Source organism: Canis lupus, chromosome 24 (genome assembly GCF_003254725.2).
Source record: "Canis lupus dingo isolate Sandy chromosome 24, ASM325472v2, whole genome shotgun sequence".
Lineage (NCBI taxonomy): Eukaryota > Metazoa > Chordata > Mammalia > Carnivora > Canidae > Canis > Canis lupus.
This window is the reverse complement of record NC_064266.1, coordinates 20,467,820-20,486,908: the sequence shown is the minus strand read 5'-3', so window position 1 is coordinate 20,486,908 and position 19,089 is coordinate 20,467,820. Positions and strand designations below refer to the sequence as shown.

At 54.4% G+C, this 19,089-nt stretch overlaps 1 protein-coding gene across 2 annotated transcripts; it reads left to right on the top strand.

Annotated features, from left to right (window-relative positions):
* The first annotated feature begins 815 nt into the window (after positions 1-815).
* Positions 816-18,286, top strand: RBCK1 (RANBP2-type and C3HC4-type zinc finger containing 1). 2 transcript variants are annotated; one of them, XM_025469607.3, is made up of 13 exons: positions 816-873; positions 1,457-1,546; positions 2,624-2,768; positions 7,855-7,948; positions 8,046-8,244; positions 9,379-9,500; positions 9,635-9,808; positions 10,991-11,151; positions 12,216-12,327; positions 15,158-15,337; positions 16,079-16,177; positions 16,513-16,656; positions 17,598-18,286. In XM_025469607.3, the coding sequence occupies exons 2-13, from the start codon at positions 1,525-1,527 to the stop codon at positions 17,676-17,678; spliced, it is 1,533 nt and encodes a 510-aa protein (XP_025325392.3). In that variant the 5' UTR covers positions 816-873; positions 1,457-1,524; the 3' UTR covers positions 17,679-18,286. The 2 variants fall into 2 exon arrangements, with proteins under 2 accessions (XP_025325392.3, XP_048956613.1); XM_049100656.1 differs by lacking the exons at positions 816-873; positions 1,457-1,546; positions 2,624-2,768; positions 10,991-11,151.
* The last annotated feature ends 803 nt before the right edge of the window (positions 18,287-19,089 follow it).

The window sequence follows — 19,089 nt, the reverse complement described above, 5'->3', positions numbered from 1 at the left end:
GGGAGGCCTCACTAAAATTGAATGGGGAGGCCAGGAAGGGGAGCTCCGACAGGTACCACTGGAGCTCTGACAGGTACAGGAAGACTTGTCCATTACACACCCCAACAAAGAGTCCTCCAGGGGAAGGAATCAACTATGGGCCCCAACAGGGAAAGATGTGCATTGCATCTCCTACAAGAAATCCACTACCTCTGTGAATCTGCCAATGAGAAACTGTTATCACCCTGAACTCTTGCTTTTCTGCAATGGACTTTCGCTCAAAACACCCCTCCCAATTTCCTCCTTAGTAAAATTGTGTTCCTTTCCTTTGTTTGTTAGTCTTGCCCGTGGTTTTTCAGACCTCGAATGTCCCAAATTCCAATTCTTGGCTATTTCTGAATGAACCCATTTTGCTGGAAAAATAACTGGCCGTTTTATTTTTTAGTTTTAACAGTAGTCCGAGAAGGAGGGGAGGCAGTGTTCAGGGCGTGGGGAGGACCTAGGCTTTTACTTTGCCGTGAGAGTGTTGGGAAGTCTGGGAGTGTTTTAAGGATTGACATGATTTGATTTACATTCTAGGGACCCTCTGGTAGCAGGTGGAAAATGGGACTGTCCGGGCCAAAAGGAGAAGCAAGGAGCCGAGGGAGGACAGAACCTCCGTTAGTCTGCCGCAAACCGAGCCGAGGATGGGGCTGACCCTCAGGCGTGGGAGTGGGTCTGCGGAGGCGGAGCGGGGAAACTGCGCCCCACTCCAATTCCGCCCGGGCCCCGCCCCCTCCCGCCCGGGCCCCGCCCCCTCCCGTCCGGGCCCCGCCCCCTCTCCCGCGCCCCCGCCCCTCCCGTCCGGGCCCCGCCCCCACCCCTTCCCGCGGCGCTGCGGGCGCGGCTGGGCGGGTGAGTGAGGGTCGGGGAGACCGGGGCCAGCCCCACAGGGGCCACTCCGGCCAAGGTCATTGCGCACCCGGGCCGCCGGGATCCGGAGCCGGGCGGGGACCGCCGGGGACCGCGCAGGCGGTGGGGGGGCGGCGTCCGGATGTCCCGACGCTCTGCTGCCCTACTTCCGGGGCCTCCACTTTCACTTTCCGTTCCGCTGTAGCGGCTCTCCTCCCCACCTCGGTCCGGGGCCGCCCCGGAGCGAGTGTGGCTGCCGTCCCGGACGCCGGGGGGCGCTCCCTGCACCGAGAAGAGGGTCCTCCCCGGGGACCAGCAGCGCCCGGCGGTCGGCGTCACTCTCCTCCCCGCGCCAGGCCCGTCTCGCTTCCTCTGTCGCCCATCGAGGGCTTGGCTCGGTGCCGCCTGCCCTTCCCTCCCCCCCCCCTCCGCCGCGGGGTCCCAGCCCCTTCCTACAGCCGGTGCCCGGGGCTGGCGATGTTACCCGATTGCCGCTGGGGACACCAAGGCACAAAGAGGGCGCGGGCCGCGCCTGAGGCCGCCTCTGGCCGGGGCTGAGTTGCCGTGGCCGTCCGCCCTCTGCCAGGTGACCCAGGGATAGCGTTTCTCCGGAGCTGCTGCCCCCGCCTGGGGGGATGGGCGCAACCCCGCCGGATGGACGAGAAGACCAAGAAAGGTGGGCACCCCCTGGAGGCGCCGGGAGACTTCCGTTAGGAGGTGGGCCCAGGCAGGACCCGGCCTCCCCTAACCCGAGGTCCTGGGCGAGGGAGCTTGACCGGTCCTCCCTCTACCCACCTGCCCTGCAGTTTCCTTCCTTGGGGCCTGGTTGCTTCCAGAGGCTTGTCATTCAACTATGGGATACCTCTGAGGCCACCGCAAGCCAGCTCTGCTGCCAAGGGCGTGGGGAGCTCCCAGGCTGGTGGGGGGACATGGATCTTGACCTGAATACCAGGGGTCCATGCCTCCCCTCTTCCTCTTTCCCCCAGCATTATACAGCATGCCAAGTCCTGTCATCACTCTGCTTAAAGACCCTCCTGTGCTCCTCTGTGTTCTTAAAGGCCAGAGTCCTTACTTAGCCCACAAGGCCCTTCGGGCATCATTGACCTCATAGTCTTACCCCATTCACCCCCTTGTTCATTCCAGTGACCTCCACTGGCTTCTTTCTGTTCTCACCCAACCATTTCTTGCTCAAGGCCAACCCCTTACATTTCTCTCCACCTGGAATACTCTTCCCTAACTGGGTCTGGCCTTATGTAACTTCTGGTCTCAGCTTCAGCACCACCTCCTCCTGGAGGTCTTCCCTGATCTCCTTACCCTGTTATTTCCTTGCCAGCATGGATCACGATCTCAATTTTTTTTCTATTGTTTGTCTCCTTACTGGGCTGGGAGGTCCATGAGGAGATGGACAATGTTTATCTTATTCACTGCTGAATCTCAGTTTCTGGAACAGTGTTTGGTGCACGGTAGGAGCTCAGTAAATGCTTGTCAGATAAATGAATGGAAGTAAGGGGGCCTGGGAGTATGAAGGAAAAATAGAACCAAATGAACAGGGAGGGGGAATAGGGAGCATCAGAGACCCTTCAGAGAAAGGGACTTTTAAGCTGAGTACTGAAGGATATGTAGGAGTTCACCAGGAAGACAGAGGAAACAGCATGTACAAGGGATCACCACCTCCCTTACCCCTAGCTCCTGAAAAAAAAAAAAAAAAAAAAAAAACCCTGTGCTAACCTGCTTCCACCTTGCTGGATTTCAGCCGAGGAGATGGCCCTGAGGCTCACCCGAGCAGTGGCAGGCGGGGATGAACAGGTGGCAGTGCAGTGTGCCATCTGGCTGGCAGAGCAACGGGTGCCCCTGAATGTGCAACTAAAGCCTGAGGTCTCCCCAACACAGGACATCAGGTGAGGATTGCGTGGTTGGCTAAAGACTTAGTGTTTCCTGAACCCCAGTGGACCACAATATAATCTTGCCTATAGAACAGTTACGCTTAATGGCAGGTTCTGGTGTCAGGAGACCTAGTTTCGAACCTGAGCTCTGTCACTAATCAACTGTGAGATATATGACAAGTCACTTCACTTCTCAGTTTCAGGTTTTTGGTTTTTTTTTAATTTAAAAAATGGGGCAGGGATCCCTGGGTGGCGCAGCGGTTTGGCGCCTGCCTTTGGCCCAGGGCGCGATCCTGGAGACCCGGGATTGAATCCCACATCGGGCTCCCAGTGCATGGAGCCTGCTTCTCCCTCTGCCTGTGTCTCTGCCTCTCTCTCTCTCTCTCTCTCTGTGTGACTATCATAAATAAATAAAAATTTAAAAAAAATGGGGCAATAATAGTAAGCTATCTCATAGGGTTGTTAGAAGGCATATGAGAAAGTCCTCACATGACAGGAAAAAAAACATAACTGTGGCATAAACAAGTTTGGTGGCCAGTAGTCTACATGTGGAGGCTGTGCTTGCTGCAGTCCTCAGAGACTCCTGCTTCTGTCTTGTTATTCTGCTGTTCATGGACTCCATTCTGAGGTTTGCTTCTTGGTCAAAAATGGCTGTTCCAGCTCCAGCCATCACATCAGCATTCTTGTCAGCTGGAAGGAGAAAGATGTGTCTCTCCCAATCAAATGGGGGTGAGGGGCAAATGTGGGGACACCCTAGCTGGTGGCCCCAGGCGGTGAAAGAATTCACCCAAAAGTTTATTGAATACATGGCAAGGGAGCAAGACTGTCTGCGGTGAGGTGGGGGGCTGTAGTTAAAGGGCACAGTGGAATGGATAGAATTTCCCTTTCTTTGGTAACTGTGCTTGGTGTAAGTAACCCATTGGCCAGCTGGGGCTTTGGGTATTCTGAGGTGGGTCACTTAATGTTTGCATTCAGCTTTGATGGTCACTGTGGGTCCTTTTGCCTTGATTTCAGCTCCTCTGCTCAAGCTTGCTGCCCAGGAGCAGCCTCTACAAAAAGGAAGGGGACACCCCCTCCCACACTTAGGAGCACACAGCCCAGAAAGTTGCACACCTCTTCCACGGAATTCCTGTGGACCAGAGCTCAGTTTGAAGGGAGGCTGTGGAATGTGACCAGACATCCAAGTAGAATTCAGGGGCTCTGTTAGCCAGAAAAGCAAGGGAGAATGGATAATGGTTAGTCTTTCCCAGGAGACTTAAACTTGACGTTGTGATGCTTAGCACAGTGCCTCGCACATGTTAATCACTCAATAAATGGTGGTGTTGATCTGGTTTTTTTTTCCTGCTGCATAGTAAAACTGTACTTTCAGTTTGATTTTTCTTTTCTTTCTTTCTTTCTTTTCTTTTCTTTTTTTTTTTTTTTTTTAAAGATTTTATTTATTAGAGACACAGAGAGAGGCAGAGACACAGGCAGAGGGAGAAGCAGGCTCCATGCAGGGAGCCTGACGTGGGACTCAATCCCGGGTCTCCAGGATCACGCCCTGGCCTGAAGGCGGCGCTAAACCGCTGAGCCACCGGGGCTGCCCTGATTTTTCAATGATCCTGGTGGATCCCATTTGATTTTTTAAATGGTTTTATTGAGATATAGTTGACATACCATACAACTCAACAATTTAAAGTGTATGGCTCAAGGCTTTTAGTATATTCAGGGCTATGCAACCATCATCACCATCAATTATGGAACGTTTTTATCGCTTTGTACAAAACCCTGGTCTGCACTTACTAGTAGTCACTACTCATCTCCTTGCCTTTGCTTAACACCAGCCTTGGGCAGCCACTAATCGTTATCTCCAGGGATGTGCCTGGTCTGGACATTCCATTTAAATGGACTCGTACAATATGCGGTTTTTTGTATCTGACTTCTTTCACTTAGCATCATGTTTTCTCGATTCATCCATTAAGTAGTGTGTATCAGAACTGTATTCCTTTTATTTTTATTTATTATTATTATTTTTAAGTAGGCTTCCCTAAGCGTGGAGCGCAGTGTGGGGCTTGAACTCATGACCCTGAGATCAAGACCTGAGCTGAGGAGCACCTGGGTGACTCAGTGGTTGAGCATCTGCCTCTGGCTCAGGTTGTAATCTCAAGGTCCTGGGATCGAGTCCCGCAGCAGGCTTCCCAAAGCGGGAAGCCTGCTTCTCCCTCTGCCTATGTCTCTGCCCCTCTCTCTGTTTCTCATGAGTAAATAAATAAAATGTTAAAAAAAAAAAAAAAAAAGACTTGAGCTGAGATCAAAAGTTGGATGCTTAACGAACTGAGCCACCCAGGCACCCCAGAACTCTATTCCTTTTTGTTGCTGAATAATAATCCATTGTATGAAAATACCATTTTCCCTATCTGTTAGTCATTTGATGAACATGGAGTTTTTTTCCACTTTTTGGCTAATGTGAATATTGCTGCTATGAATATTTGTGTCCAGCTTTTCTTTTCTTTTTTTTTTTTAAAGATTTTATTTATTTATTCATGAGAGACACAGAGAGAGAGAGACAGAGACACAGGCAGAGGGAGAAGCAGGCTCCATGCAGGGAGCCTGATATGGGACTCGATCCCAGGATTTGGGATCATGCCCTGAGCCAAAGGCAGACCCTCAACCGCTGAGCCACCCAGGCGTCCCTAATGTGTCCAGCTTTTCATATGGACATATCTTTGCTCCCAGTTTTACTGAGGGATCATTGACATATAACATTGTATTAGTTTGAGGTGATGTGATAGTGTGATTTATAATAAGGAATATATATTTGGTCTTTGTCCTTCCCTGCCACAGAGCTCCTTGGAACTTCATAAGTGACGAGAGTGGTAAAGGTGTCTTTTGCTAGGCGAATGAGGTGACTTCTGGAATGTCCCTAGATGACCTAAGGATAGCGGCTGGGCACCACCAGAGGAACCAACCCTGTGATTAGAGGGTTGGAGCTTTCCAGTGCCATCTACCTGACCTCCTGGGAGGGGACAGGTTGAGTGAGTCCCCAGTGTTGGTGGTTTAATCAGCCATGCCTACATCATGAAATCTTCACAACAACTGAAAAGGACAGGGTTCAAGAGAGCTTCTGGGTTGGTGACCACATGGAGATTTGGGGAGAATGGTAGAGTCCAAGAGGGCATGGAAGCTCCTCACCCCTTCCCCATACCTTGCTCTATGCATTGCTTTCATCTGGCTTTTCCTGAATTATATCCTTTTATAATAAACCAGTGATCTAGTTAGTAAAATGTTTGTGAACTGCTCTAGCAAATTAATTGAACCCAAGGAATGGGCTCTTGGATTCCCCCAGTTCTTTTTTTATTTTTATTTTTATTTTTTAAGATTTTATTCATATGAGAGAGAGAGAGAGAGAGAGAGGCAGAGACACAGGCAGAGGGAGAAGCAGGGCCCCCACAAAGAGCCTAATATGGGACTCAATCCTGGACCCTAGGATCATGCCCTGAGCCAAAGGCAGACACTCAACCACTGAGCCACCCAGGCGTCCCCGGAACCCCTAGTTCTATAGCCAGTGAGTCAGCACAGGTGACAGCCCGGGCTTGTGATGGGCATTGGGGGGGTGGGCAGTCTGGGTCTGAGCCCTCGACCTGCAGACGCTGCTGCTATCTCTGGTTGCAATATAGGATGCCCTGCTGGTGCCCGAGAATTGTTGGGGGATATGTGAGGAGCCCCCCTCTTCCTGTCCACAGGTTGAAAATGGAGTCTCAGAATCCTTTTAAATGTACAACATAATGATTTAGTAGATGTGTGTATTGTGCAGCGATGGCCACAATAAGTTAATATCCATTGCCTCACGTATTTACATATTATTATTATTTTTAAGTAATCTCTACACTCAACATGGGACTCAAACTCACCACCCTGAGATCAAGGGTCTCATGCTCTACTGACTTAGCCAGCCAGGCACCCCTATTTTTTCTTGCAATCAGAGCTTTTAAAATTCATTCTCAGCAACATTCAAATATATAACATAGTATTGTTAACTGTAGTCACCATGCTGTACATTACCTCTCCATGGTTTGTTTATGAACCTCAGTACTGTTATCACACCTAATAATTATTAATAATTCCTTAAAATCCTCTAATACTGTTTGTTAAAATTTCCGATTATCTAATTAACAGTTTTTATAGTGAGTTTGTTCCTGTCGAAGCCAAAGGCGATCTACACATAGCATTTCTTAATACTGTTTTTTTTTTTAATCCTTTCTCTTTTTCTGCTATTAATTTAAGGAAACTGGTCTCCGACCTCCAGGATTTTCCCACATTCTGGATTTATTAATTGCTGTCTTGGGATGTCATTTAGGACTTCCAGGTTTTCTTGTAGTTGAATATGAAGGTTAGATTAGTCAGAAGCATCTTTTTACGTTCCCAGGAGCTCATCCTCATTTACTGATTACTGCTTTCCATTCTTGTTCTCTACTCCGATTTTTCTGTTTCTGTTGGGATCAGTTCTGTTTTTTTTTTGTTCTTTTTTTTTTTTTTTTTTTAATCTTAGCCCTTTCTTTTCATGCTTTTGATCTTCCAGAAATGCTGAAGGGTCCTTGAGGAGGACCCTTTCTCTGATCATTTCTCTGAAATGATATACTGGGTTGAAATCCTGCCTCTCATGGACATTCAGCGCTTGCTGGGTAGAGTCTGTTTAGTCTGTGTGACCTGGCTGTGCCTCGTGGTTTCATCTGTATAATAGTGGTGACAACACGATCTGCCTCATGCATTTGTGGAGAGGATTAAATGAACTAAAACATAAGAAGTGCTTTGAAGTGTCTTGGCATATAATAAATAGTAAGTGTTGGTGGCGAGGCTAAGGAGCAAAGGACAGGATGATAGAGGAGGCCGGAGAATGGGCAGGGATTTGATTCTCAGAGCAGTGTGGGGCCACTGCAGGGGCTTAAGCATCGGGTTCTGATCAAGAAGGAAGCACGAGCCTGTGGGAATCCAGGAAAGGCCCCTAACCCAGACTGGGGGCTGTGGGCATGTGCCCATGTGTCCGTAGACATGCATGTGCAACCACCAGTGTGCAGACCTATACGAGCTGGTCCTGAGGTTGGACCTGTGACCTTCTCCACAGGCTATGGGTAAGCGTGGAGGATGCTCAGATGCACACAGTCACCATCTGGCTCACAGTGCGCCCTGACATGACAGTGGCTTCCCTCAAGGATATGGTGAGTTGGCCGGGGGAAGGGGGTGGTCGCTTCCCATTTTGCTTCTGCCTCTCTTTCCTCTGCTGTTCCCTTTGCACTCTGCCTCTCTCTGTGTCAGGTGTTCCTAGACTACGGCTTTCCGCCTGTGCTGCAGCAGTGGGTGATCGGGCAGCGGCTGGCCCGGGACCAGGAGACCCTGCACTCCCATGGGGTGCGGCGGAATGGGGACACTGCCTACCTCTACTTGCTGTCAGCCTGCAACACCTCGCTCAACCCTCAGGAGCTGCAGCGGGAGAGGCAGTTGCGGATGCTGGAAGGTGAGGCTCTGCCTCTGAGCGACTTGGGACTCACCTGAGGTCACAGGGCAAGAGGGAGCAGAGCCCTTGGGCTTTCCATCAGGAGTTCTCGCCAGGGAGGACGACATTCTTCCTAGTGGGCAAAAGAGGACAGCCCCCCCACCCCCTAGAGAGCCATTTCCAAGACACTGAGAGCAGGTGGTCTAGGGGAGGAGGGGGGCTGAGTTCAGTCCTGGCTCCAGCATTTATCGGCTGTATGACCTCATGCAAGTCCCTTCGTCTCTGGTCCTCTGTTTCTAAATCTGTAAATTGGCTGTGATGATAATAATAGTGTCTACATTTTTGGCTTATTATCTGGAAATATTTCAGACTTACAGAAAAGTTGCAAAATTGTACAAAAAATTGTATAACAAATTCCAAGTACCTTTTACATGGATTCCCTAACATTTCATCACAATTGTTTTGCTTTGTCATTCTCTATATAAAATTACTCATTTTTGTCTAAATACTTTTTCCTGAACCGTTGTGAAGGTGCAGACATGACATCCCTTCTCACCTAAATATTTCAGTGTCCATTTTCTTTAAAAAGGTGTCATTTTCTTAACATTTCCACATGCAACTACCAAACTTAGGAAATCAACAATGATTATTTAATCCACAGATTTTACCCAAATTTTACCAGTTGTCACATGAATATCCTTTACAGCAAGAGAGACCTGGCAGTGACATCATGTCTCTCAGGGTCCTTTGGTATTTGGTATCCACAGTCTTCCTTTGACGTTCCTGATATTCGAAGAGTCCAGCCAGTTTTTTTGTTTTTCTGCCCCATGTGCCCTCATGAATGGATGCACATTCAGTATTTGGCACGAGCATCTCAGAAGTGATTGTGCCTCTAGGTGCAGGACTTCGGGAGCATAGGAAGCCGGTTTTTAGGTCGGGAAGCAGGAGCATTCACGGGTGGAGGAGGAACTCTGACCCTGTGGGAGCCGGATACTGGGCCAGGCCTCTGCTCACCTGGCGACCCGAGCCGGAGACTCCCCGAGGGAGGAGGAACCGGTGCGGGGCGCAGGGCGCAGGGCGCAGGGCGCCTGGCTGGCGCGGCGCGTGCACGAAGTGCGCTGCATGGCTCTGCCACCCCGAAACCCTCCTCCCTAGATCTGGGCTTCAAGGACCTCACGCTGCAGCCCCGGGGCCCCCTGGAGCCAGCTCTCACGAGGCCGGGAGTCCCCCAGGAGCCCGGGCGGGGCCAGCCCGACGCCGCGCCCGAACCCCCGCCGGTAAGCCGCTCCCCCGTCCGCAGCCCCGCCCCCGACACCGCCCCGCGCTCCCGGGCCCCGCCCCCTGACTCCCCGCGCGGGGTCCCCGGCCGCCCCGCGCCGTTTCCAGCCCCGCCCCCCGACTCTGCCCCCAGGTGGGCTGGCAGTGCCCCGGCTGCACCTTCATTAACAAGCCCACGAGGCCCGGCTGCGAGATGTGTTGCCGGGCGCGGCCGGAGGCCTACCAGGTCCCCGCCTCCTACCAGCCGGACGAGGAGGAGAGAGCGCGCCTGGCGGGCGAGGAGGAGGCGCTGCGCCAGTACCAGCAGGTGGGCGCGGAAGTGCCGGGGCGACACCCTCGGGGCGGGGGGGGGGGCGTAGGACGGAAAGGGAGGCGCCTGTGCATTGCCGCTCCTCCCCCGTTGCTGCTTTGCCGGCTCCTGACCCCACTGCTGGTGGTGACCCTGCACTAGACTGTGACTCGCCCTCCCCTGGAGGCCTCAGGTGCTGAGACTCTGCTCCCTGGCTGTGGTCACATGCCCCGCCCCAACTTGGGCTGTGGCTCCCCACTCCGCTTTGACTTACACACCCACTGTTCATACAACCGCCCCAGGCTATGACTCCACTACCCTAGCTCCGACCATGCTTTTGGCCACCTCCTCATACCTCCTCCTTATCTGCCTATGACCTAGCTCTTGCTCCACTTAGACATCGCCTCACCCTGGACCCTACAATTCCCGACCTCCCTCCCCGTTGTGATTCACCCCGGACTTCCTAAGAGGCTGGACCCAGCCCCTCACCCCTCCCTGCGAAATTGACCCCGCCCTCTGTCCTGCCCCTCCCATAGCTCTGCCCCCGATTCTGACACAAGCCCTGAGTACACAGATACCAGATCCTGAGTGTTCCCCATTCTGATCGGATGCCCCCACCCCCACCCGCATTCCCCTTGGATCCAGTGCTATCCTTGCCCCATCCCAGCCATGACCTCATTCGTGGTCTTACCTCCAGCCTTGGCCCAGACCCCGTCCTCTTTCCCGTCCCGCTTTGCTCCCTAGCTTTATCACCATCTCCATACCCCTGACCCACTCTGTGACCTTGACCGGCTCCGACCCCAGCCCCTGCCCAACCCCGCCCTGCTTCTTGACAGAGACGTGAGCCCTGTTACCCTAGACCACCCCCTCAGACTTCACCGCCTTCCTTTCCCTGTCGCCATCACTCCCTCGCGTGGCTTGCCCCCGGTTGCAGCCCCAGCCTGCCCCAGCCTGGCCCGCCTCCTGCCCAGGGCTACCCCGCCTCCCCCCCCGGCCCCTCTGGCCCCCACGCTTCCCGCCATCTCGTCTCCTGCCCACCGCCAGGCCACCCCCACCCCCACCCCCACCCAGGGATCCTGACTCTCCCCCACCTCTGCCCCGCCTCCGGAGTCCGCCCCGGTCCCCTGGTCCTGCCCCCTTCCCGGCCGGCCCCTCCCCTGAGACCCTGACCTGCCCCGCGGCCCCGCCCCGTGTGCCCAGCGGAAGCAGCAGCAGCAGGAGGGGAACTACCTGCAGCACGTCCAGCTGGATCAGAGGAGCCTGGTGCTGAACACCGAGCCCACCGAGTGCCCCGTGTGCTACTTGGTGCTGGCGCCCGGCGATGCCGTGGTGCTGCGTGAGTGTCTGCACACCTTCTGCAGGTGCGGCCCCCAACCCCACCCCCAGCAATGCCCCGATTCTCGCAGCCGCCAATTACCGGAGGGCTGAGAGTGGGTGGGCCCGTGCTCTTACATCTCATTGGATGCCCGCAAAAACCTGCGAGGTAGGCGCTGTCGCCCCGTTTTTGCCCAGGAGTGTGAGGTGCAGAGAGGCCAGCGACTCGCTCAGGCGTTCAGGTTGCAGCGCCTGCGCCCCTTGCCGCTACCTGCGCAGGGGCGTCCAAGCCTATGGGGATCCCATCCCTGGCGGACTGAGCCAAGCCTGCTCTAGCTGGCTGGCGGGCTGACGGCCAGTCCTGGGCTGTGGAGACCGTGTCCTCCTTTCCCACGGCAGACATTGGTTGAGTGGCCCCTGGGTGCCAGGGGGCTGTGCTGGTCCTGGAGATCCAGGAGTGAGCAGAGCAGCTCAGTTCCTGCCTCCCGGACCTTACATTCCAGTGGAGAGGCTGATGTTAATCAAATAATTACTGGCGTCACTGTAAATTGTGTCAAATGCTAAGTTCCAGTGAATTGTGAGGGAAAACAACAAACCAGGAGCCCTGCCTCAGGAGGGGGTGGTCAGGGAAGCCCCTAGGGAGGTAGCACGGGAATGGACCAGAAGGTCTGGTGCAGGTGTCAGTGTGGCCAGAGCAGAAGGGTGGACTAGAGGTGTTAGCGAGGATGGGCCACCGGGGTTCTCGGGAGCCGTAGTGAGGGCTGCAGGTTTGTTCTGGGCAGGTCCCGAGGGGAGGCTGCTGGGGAGGAGCAGCCACTGTGTTGAGAGTGGACTCTAGGAGCGAAGTGGATGCAGGGACCCCAGTGAAGATGTGCCTGTGGTCCTCCAGGCGAGGGGTGACGGGGGCCTGGACCAGAGCAGTGGAGGTGGCAGTGGGGTGGATAGAAGTGGAGGCCTTGGTGATGGGTTTGTGGGAGGGACAGGAGGGAAGGAAGGGAGGTGTTGAAGAAAAGCCTACCTGGAGTCAGGCCCCACCACGTGAAAGGGGCAGTCTGGGTGGATGGGGTTCAGGTGGCGCTAACCTCCAGCCCCCACCCCTCTCCCCCTCCAGGGAGTGCCTGCAGGGCACCATCCGCAACAGCCAGGAGGCAGAGGTCTCCTGCCCCTTCATTGACAACACCTACTCGTGCTCGGGCAAGCTGCTGGAGAGGGAGATCCGGGCGGTAAGGCCTGGGGGAGGGAGGGGCACCCCCTGCACCAGCAGGTGGGCATGGGCTTGGGACTGGGTCTCAGCACACATTTATCTGGAGCCTTCTGCGGGGGATGCTGGGGGCCGAGCAGTGAAGAGGACGGGACTCGGGGGAAGTAGCTGATATAGAAACCAGTGTTGTGAAGGAAAGACAGCAGAGCCCTTAAGAGTGGGGGCAACTCTGGGGCCACTGGCCTCGGTGACCCCAAGTCAGATATTCAACCCGTGCCTTGCTTTTCTCACATCAGTTAGGGTTGAAGTTAGTTTTTTGAAAGGTTGTGAAGAATATCGTAGAGGGCATGTGTAAAGATTTTAGAGTAGCGTGTGATGCATGGTGGGTAAGCCCTTGTGCCAGTTTGCTTATGCTGCATAACAAGGTAGTCTGGACACAGTGTCTTCAAACAACCACTGTTTATTTAGCTCATGAATCTGCACGTTAGTCATTGGGGTTGAGCTTAGCCAGACGATTCTCGTAGCTCCTGATTCTTCTAGCTCTTGCTAGGCCTGGCTGCTCCCAGGTGGGTTTAGCTGGTGGGTCGGCTGGCCCGGACTATGACACCGGCCTTAGTTACAGCTGCGGCAGCTGGGCCTCTTTCCACTTTGCTCGCCGGCCCCGGGGCAGGCTGGCCAGGCCTGCTCACCTGCGGTGGTCCCTAGGTTCCAGGAGCAGCCAGCGGGGGGCTCCAGTGCAAGAGAGCTTGCTCAGTCTCTGCTCTTCTGTCACTTGCTGCCCTGCCTGTGTTGCCCAAGCCAAGTCCCTGGGAGAGGGGACCACTCACAGGTGGAAGCAGGGAGATGTGAAGAAATCGGGGCCATCGCTCCAGCAGTCCTCCAGGGCTGTACGGGTCTGCATGCGTGTTCGCCGTTACTGTTATTAACATCGTTACCAAGTTCTCCCCTTCCCTGAGTCTCCATTCCCGCACCTGGAAAATTGACCGTTGGGCTTGATTCATAGTTTTTAAACTGCTGGGGAAGGGCCTTCTCAGAATTGGGCATCTTGGGATTGCCAGGCCAAAACATGAGGCAGTGTCAAAGGTGGCTGAGGTCCAAATGGGAGGACCCCCACAGGCACACCCCCAAGACCTCTGTTCCCCCTGCCTCTCCCTTAGGATCCTGCTTCTGTGAACCTGCCTGACTACACCTAGGATTTCCAGAGCCCTGGGGGTCTACTTCAGCTGAGAAGGGGGAGGCAGGAAGGGTAGAGCTTGGGAACTCCCTCCTACACCGGAGGAGCGGCTCTGGGCAGCTGCAGAGGCCTTCTTGCTGTGGCCTGGAAAGTCCCCAGACATAGTCACTCATTCCGTATGTCCTGGCTCCCATGGTCATCACCCACAGGTTTTCCCTTGAGGCCTACCCCTGCCAAGGGCACTGATGGGACCAGAGTTCCTGCTAAGGGGCTGCAGGGCCCATGCTTCCTCAGAGCCCCCAGGAATTGCCCCAAGACCCTGAGAAAGTCGGGTGTGGCAGAGGGAGAAAGGGGCAGGGATCAGTGGAGTAGTGCACTGGAGGTTATCTTTACAAAACACACGCCTAAACCACATAGAACTAGAAGAGAAATCAAAAAGACAAGTCACCCACACAACCCTGCCATCCCAGGGGATCCCTGACTGCATTTTCTCCTGTTCCCTTAGGTCTGCGGGCAGACATGATTTTACTCCTTTTTAAATCAAGTTTACTAAGGCAAACTTGGCACACAATAGGATGCACCCATTGTAAGCATGCAGTTGGGTGAATTTTGATAAAACTCATTCTTGTAACCACCACCGTTTAGATTTTAGGATTTTAGCCTTGATTTTAAGAATTATCATAAGTCTCCATAGATGGCATCTATGCTGCTTATACCTCTTCTCATAATAATTCCAGTTTCTCAGTTTGTAACAAAATGCTTCAAGGAACTTTTTGCGTGGTGTCTCTTCTTACATATTATTTGTTTAGGGTAGCCTTGTAGAAGTGGAGTGAGTCCCAAAGGGTCAGAGAAGTTTTGTTGAAACAACTGTCACGTTGCCTTCTCAGAGTGTGAAGTACCAGCTACTAGTTCTTCACCAGTATTACCAGTTATTACTTTTGTTCATATTTTCTCTTTTTTAAAAAAAATTGTAGACTATACATAACAAAACTTATAATTTTTACCATTTTTCTTTTTTTTGTTTTTTACTATTTTTAAGTATACAGCTCTGTAGCATTAAGTATACTCACGTTGTTTTGCGAGCAGCACCACCACCCATCTCTAGAAGTTTTAATACACTTTTTTTTTTTTTAAGATTTTATTTATTTATGAGAGACCCAGAGAGAGGCAGAGACACAGGCAGAGGGAGAAGCAGGTTCCCTGTGGGGAACCCAGTGCAGGACTCAATCCCAGGATTCCGGGATCACTCCCTGAGCTGAAGGCAGACGCTCAACTGCTGAGCCACCCAGGTGTCCCTTAATCTACTTTCTGAATGGAGGTTTTTTTTTTTTTAGATTTTATTTATTCATGAGAGACAGAGAGAGAGAGAGAGAGAGAAGCAGAGACACAGGCAGAGGGAGAAGCAGGCTCCATGCAGGGAGACCGATGTGGGACTCGATCCTGGGACCCAAGGATCACACCCTGAGCCAATGTCAGGCACTAAACCACCGAGCCACCCAGAGATCCCCTTGAATGGAGTTTTTAAACACTGAGGATGATGGTGTGAAGCAAAGAGCCGGGGCTAGGTTGGACTTCATGGGTTGGGGGCTTCCTGGAGGATATTTGGTGGCAAGGAGAGCCCTTGTCAGCTGTTCTGAACCCCAAGAAAACCAGATTGTGAGTTGTGGCCTTTTGGCAGCTGCTGCCTCCCGAGGATTACCAGCGATTTCTGGACCTGGGCGTCTCCATCGCGGAAAACCGCAGTGCCTTCAGCTACCACTGCAAGACCCCAGACTGCAAGGGATGGTGTTTCTTTGAGGATGATGTCAATGAGTTCACCTGCCCGGTGTGCTTCCACGTCAACTGCCTGCTCTGTAAGGTGGGGATGGGGACCCATGCTGCCCAGTTCCCCTAGTCCTGCCAACAGCTCACTGCCATCCGGTGCTTGTTCCCCTGGGATGGGAGCTGTGACACTAGCCTGTCATGCCGGACAGCTGCATGTCAGTGACAGTGTCTGGCCCAGGCCCCAATCTGAACCTAAGCCTTAGACCAAGCCCTGGCCCTCGATGGAACCTCAACCTAGACTGAGCCTCAGCCCAGTACTGAGCCCTGACCCTGGCCTCTCACAGAACCCCGATCCCAGTCACAAACTGACCCCAACGCTGGCCCCAGACTGAGTCTCAACCCCTGTCCCTGACCCCAAACCTAGACGGAGGCTTGCCGGGCCCTGACCTCAGGCCACTCCCTCCTCTCATCGTCTCAGCACTGAAGAGATTGGTCTCGAGGAGACAGGTCTGAGCCTCGTCATAGCCCAAGCAAGCTCAGTCTCTGAGAACTGGGGCTGTGATCAGGGCAGAGCCTAGCCAGGGATGGGGGGGGGGGGGGGGCGGGGATAGCCATGGGGAAGAGGTGGTGTAGGGATTTTTCTGCCCTTAGGACTTAGCATACATGGCTATTATTATCATATGGGACCACCCCGGCCTCAGTGTCCCCTTCCATAAAGTGGGTACTTGGTTTATAAAGCCATGCCCTGCCCATGACATCATCTAGAAGCAGTAAGTGTCCCTCATGCTTCTTAACTCCTTGAGGAACTCACCTTGAGCCCCTCGCCCCTCTGCAGGCCATCCACGAGCAGATGAACTGCAAGGAGTACCAGGATGACCTGGCCCTGCGGGCTCAGAACGATGTGGCCGCCCGACAGACAACCGAGATGCTCAGGGTGAGGCAGGGTGGGGACTGAGGGCCTGGGGATTGGAGATCTGGGAACTGTCCGCGGGTGGGGGCTTCTCGGAAAGGGCTGTGATTCACATAGCCCTGAAGGCTCTCACCCTCTTCTTGCCATCCAGAAACAGCACTTAGCTAGGACAAGTGGTTGGGTGGCGAGCAGCAGGGAGAGCGTCCACAAAGATGGGGCTGGACACAGCCTGGCCTGGGTGGAGCAGCGTAGGGGAGTGACCCCCAGGACTCCCCCATGAACTCCGCAGGGACCAGGGAGAGGTTGCCTGGTAGAGCTGCCCCAGCTTGGCTGAAGGCTGGCTCCTGCTCTGTCCCCAGTCCATGCTGCAGCAGGGTGAGGCCATGCACTGCCCGCAGTGCCGGATCGTGGTGCAGAAGAAGGACGGCTGTGACTGGATCCGCTGCACAGTCTGCCACACCGAGATCTGCTGGGTGACCAAGGGGCCGCGCTGGGGACCCGGGGTGAGTCCTCTGGAGAGCAGAGGCCTGCGGGAGCTGGGGGGAACTGTCCGGGGGCCTTGCCCGAGAGTGGGGGACAGCCCCTGGGGCGAGGCCAACCACTGCCCGTATTCATCCAGCTTGTAAAGTAAGAACGCTTTTTTACATTTTTTATAAATGGTTGAAAAGTACCAAGAAAAGAATATTTTGTGACCTGTGAAAATTCTATGCAATCCAAGCATCCTGTCCATAAGTAGCGTGTTCTGGGAGCACAACCCCGTACACTCGTCGTGTACCGTCTCCGGCCGCTTTTGCGCCCTGTGGGCCGAGACCAGATGAGCCCAGAACCCTGAAGCGACTGGCCCTTTACAGGAGAAGCTTGCCGACCCCCACCCTAGAGGCAGCCAGGGATTCGCGCTGGGGTCAGAGGCAGAGGGCCCCTGGGACTGGCGCCCCCTGGCCGCGTGCTCGGGCTGTTGGGAGCCGCGGAGCCTTCATGTGTAAGGTGGAGATGGTAGCCCGGCCTCTGGCAGCCTTCTCCCCAGAGTCACGTGAAAACGTGGGGCGGTGCTCAGCGGGGTCCTGTCAGTGGGCGCTGCACAGAGGTAGCTGTCTTTATTAGGAGCGTGTTCCTGGAGACGGGGGCTCATCGTTCATCCAGGTAGACACCAGGACAGACAGAGGCAGAGGGAGCTGCCCTCTCGGTGCCAGGATGGCACATCCTTTGCCAGCTCTGGGTCTAGGGGGGCGTAGGCAGACCATGTACTTGAGGGTGCCGTGGGAGTCCAGAAGGTCTTACTGACTGCCTCCATCAGGTAGCTGAGGCCACGAAGGCCGTTCGTAGCAGGAGGAGCTGCCCGAGGCACGCCCGGAGTGGGGCGTGCAGCCCTTTGAGGGTGTGATGGAGCAGCACGGGGAGGGCACTGTCTTCACTGCCGTGACCTTCTCTTCTCTCCGTCCTCTAGGGTCCAGGAGACACCACTGGGGGCTGCCGTTGCCGGGTGAATGGGATTCCTTGTCACCCTAGCTGTCAGAACTGCCACTAGCTGAGGATGGCCCAGTCCCCAGGCTGACTCAGCCCCACATCCCCATGCTGCTGTGGGACAGGGCTGGTGCTTTGGCTTGGATTTCTGGCCTGGGGGGATGCCTTTGCGCTTGGCTGATACAGGCCTTGTAGAGACCAAGGTCCCTGAACTGTGTGGATGGCTTTGTTTGCAAGGGGTGTTGCAGGGGCCTTGCCTAAGCTTGCGGTGGGTGTTGTCCATGGCTCTGTCTGCCCCAGGGCCTTTGCCCCTCCTCTGGGGCTCTCAGCTTTTCTCTGTGGCTCTTTCCTCTGCCTGACCCAGACTTAAACACAGCCCTGCTGGATGGAGCCTCAGAGAGCCCTGTGTGAGTCCACACTCACCCCTTCCACCACCCTCGTCCGCTTAACGTTGAGCACCCATAACCCACGACTTCCCCATCAGCTTTCTGGGGCTGACTGTCCTCTGTCTTTGCTGTCGGAGGCCTGGGGCCTCTTAGAGAGCTGCTGCTAATCCTGTTGGGATCCAGGAGGAGGGAGACCTGGCAGTGTCTGAAGCACAGCCCATCAGGTCAGCTTCCATGTCTCCCTCTTTGCTGCCTGTGTAAGCTAATTAAAATGGCTTTCCAGGAAGGGATGAGTGTGATGTCATGAGAGGGAGTGCAAGCGTCGTGGGCTAGGACCATGCATGCAGGCAGGATGGCGAGCCTCCTCTGGGAACAGTGGAGCAAGGGTGTGCCTGACCCCTGGGATCCTTGCCTGGGCCTAGACACCTCTGTGCCCATCTGAGGGGCAGCAGTCACCTGGACAGGCAGTTTGCAGTATGTCAAGGGTCTAGGAAGCAGGGTCTGCAGATCGGCCTGGGCCACAGGGGGAGGGCGGGGCCAAGGCAGTAGCTACAGACCACTAGGCCAGCCTTGCTGCACACTTGTGGCCCCTCGGTGGCCATCGGGGGTGGGAGGACAGAGATCCTTCAGGAACACATGAAGCTACTGCAGCTGAATGGCATTGACTGTCCTCGTTTTAACATCTCAGGCAAGATGGCACAGTACTGGTGCGTATTAGTCATCACTCTGTGCTGGTCAGAGATGAATAAAATGTGGTTCTGGGTGTCCATTCTGGAAGTTTTGCTGCCTTCTCAGACCAGCACCCCCTTGTTGAGATCTGGTATTTAATGGTGAACACATCATCTGAGCTGCGATGTGGATGATCATCCCAACAGGTGGAGGGTGTCTCTGTTCTTCAAGGCCTGGCTGGTTTCCAGACTCTAGGAGTTGGGGCATGTGGCTTTGGCTGGGGGTGTGGGATGGGGCAGGGCTTGTTCTGGTCCCTGGATAGGCACTGCCATCCTCTCTCTGAATGACAAGACTCAAGAGCTGCCCCCTGGCATTGGGAGCAGAGATGTCTGAGAACATGAGTGCCCTGCCAGCCTCCCT

Bases quoted from the DNA above. Each gene is read 5' to 3' on its own strand.
- RBCK1 (XM_025469607.3), top strand. From the start codon at position 1,525: ATGGACGAGAAGACCAAGAAAG. The intron at 1,547-2,623 runs GTGGGCACCCCC...GCTGGATTTCAG, and splicing joins GGACGAGAAGACCAAGAAAG to CCGAGGAGATGGCCCTGAGG. The intron at 12,328-15,157 runs GTAAGGCCTGGG...GCCTTTTGGCAG, and splicing joins TGGAGAGGGAGATCCGGGCG to CTGCTGCCTCCCGAGGATTA.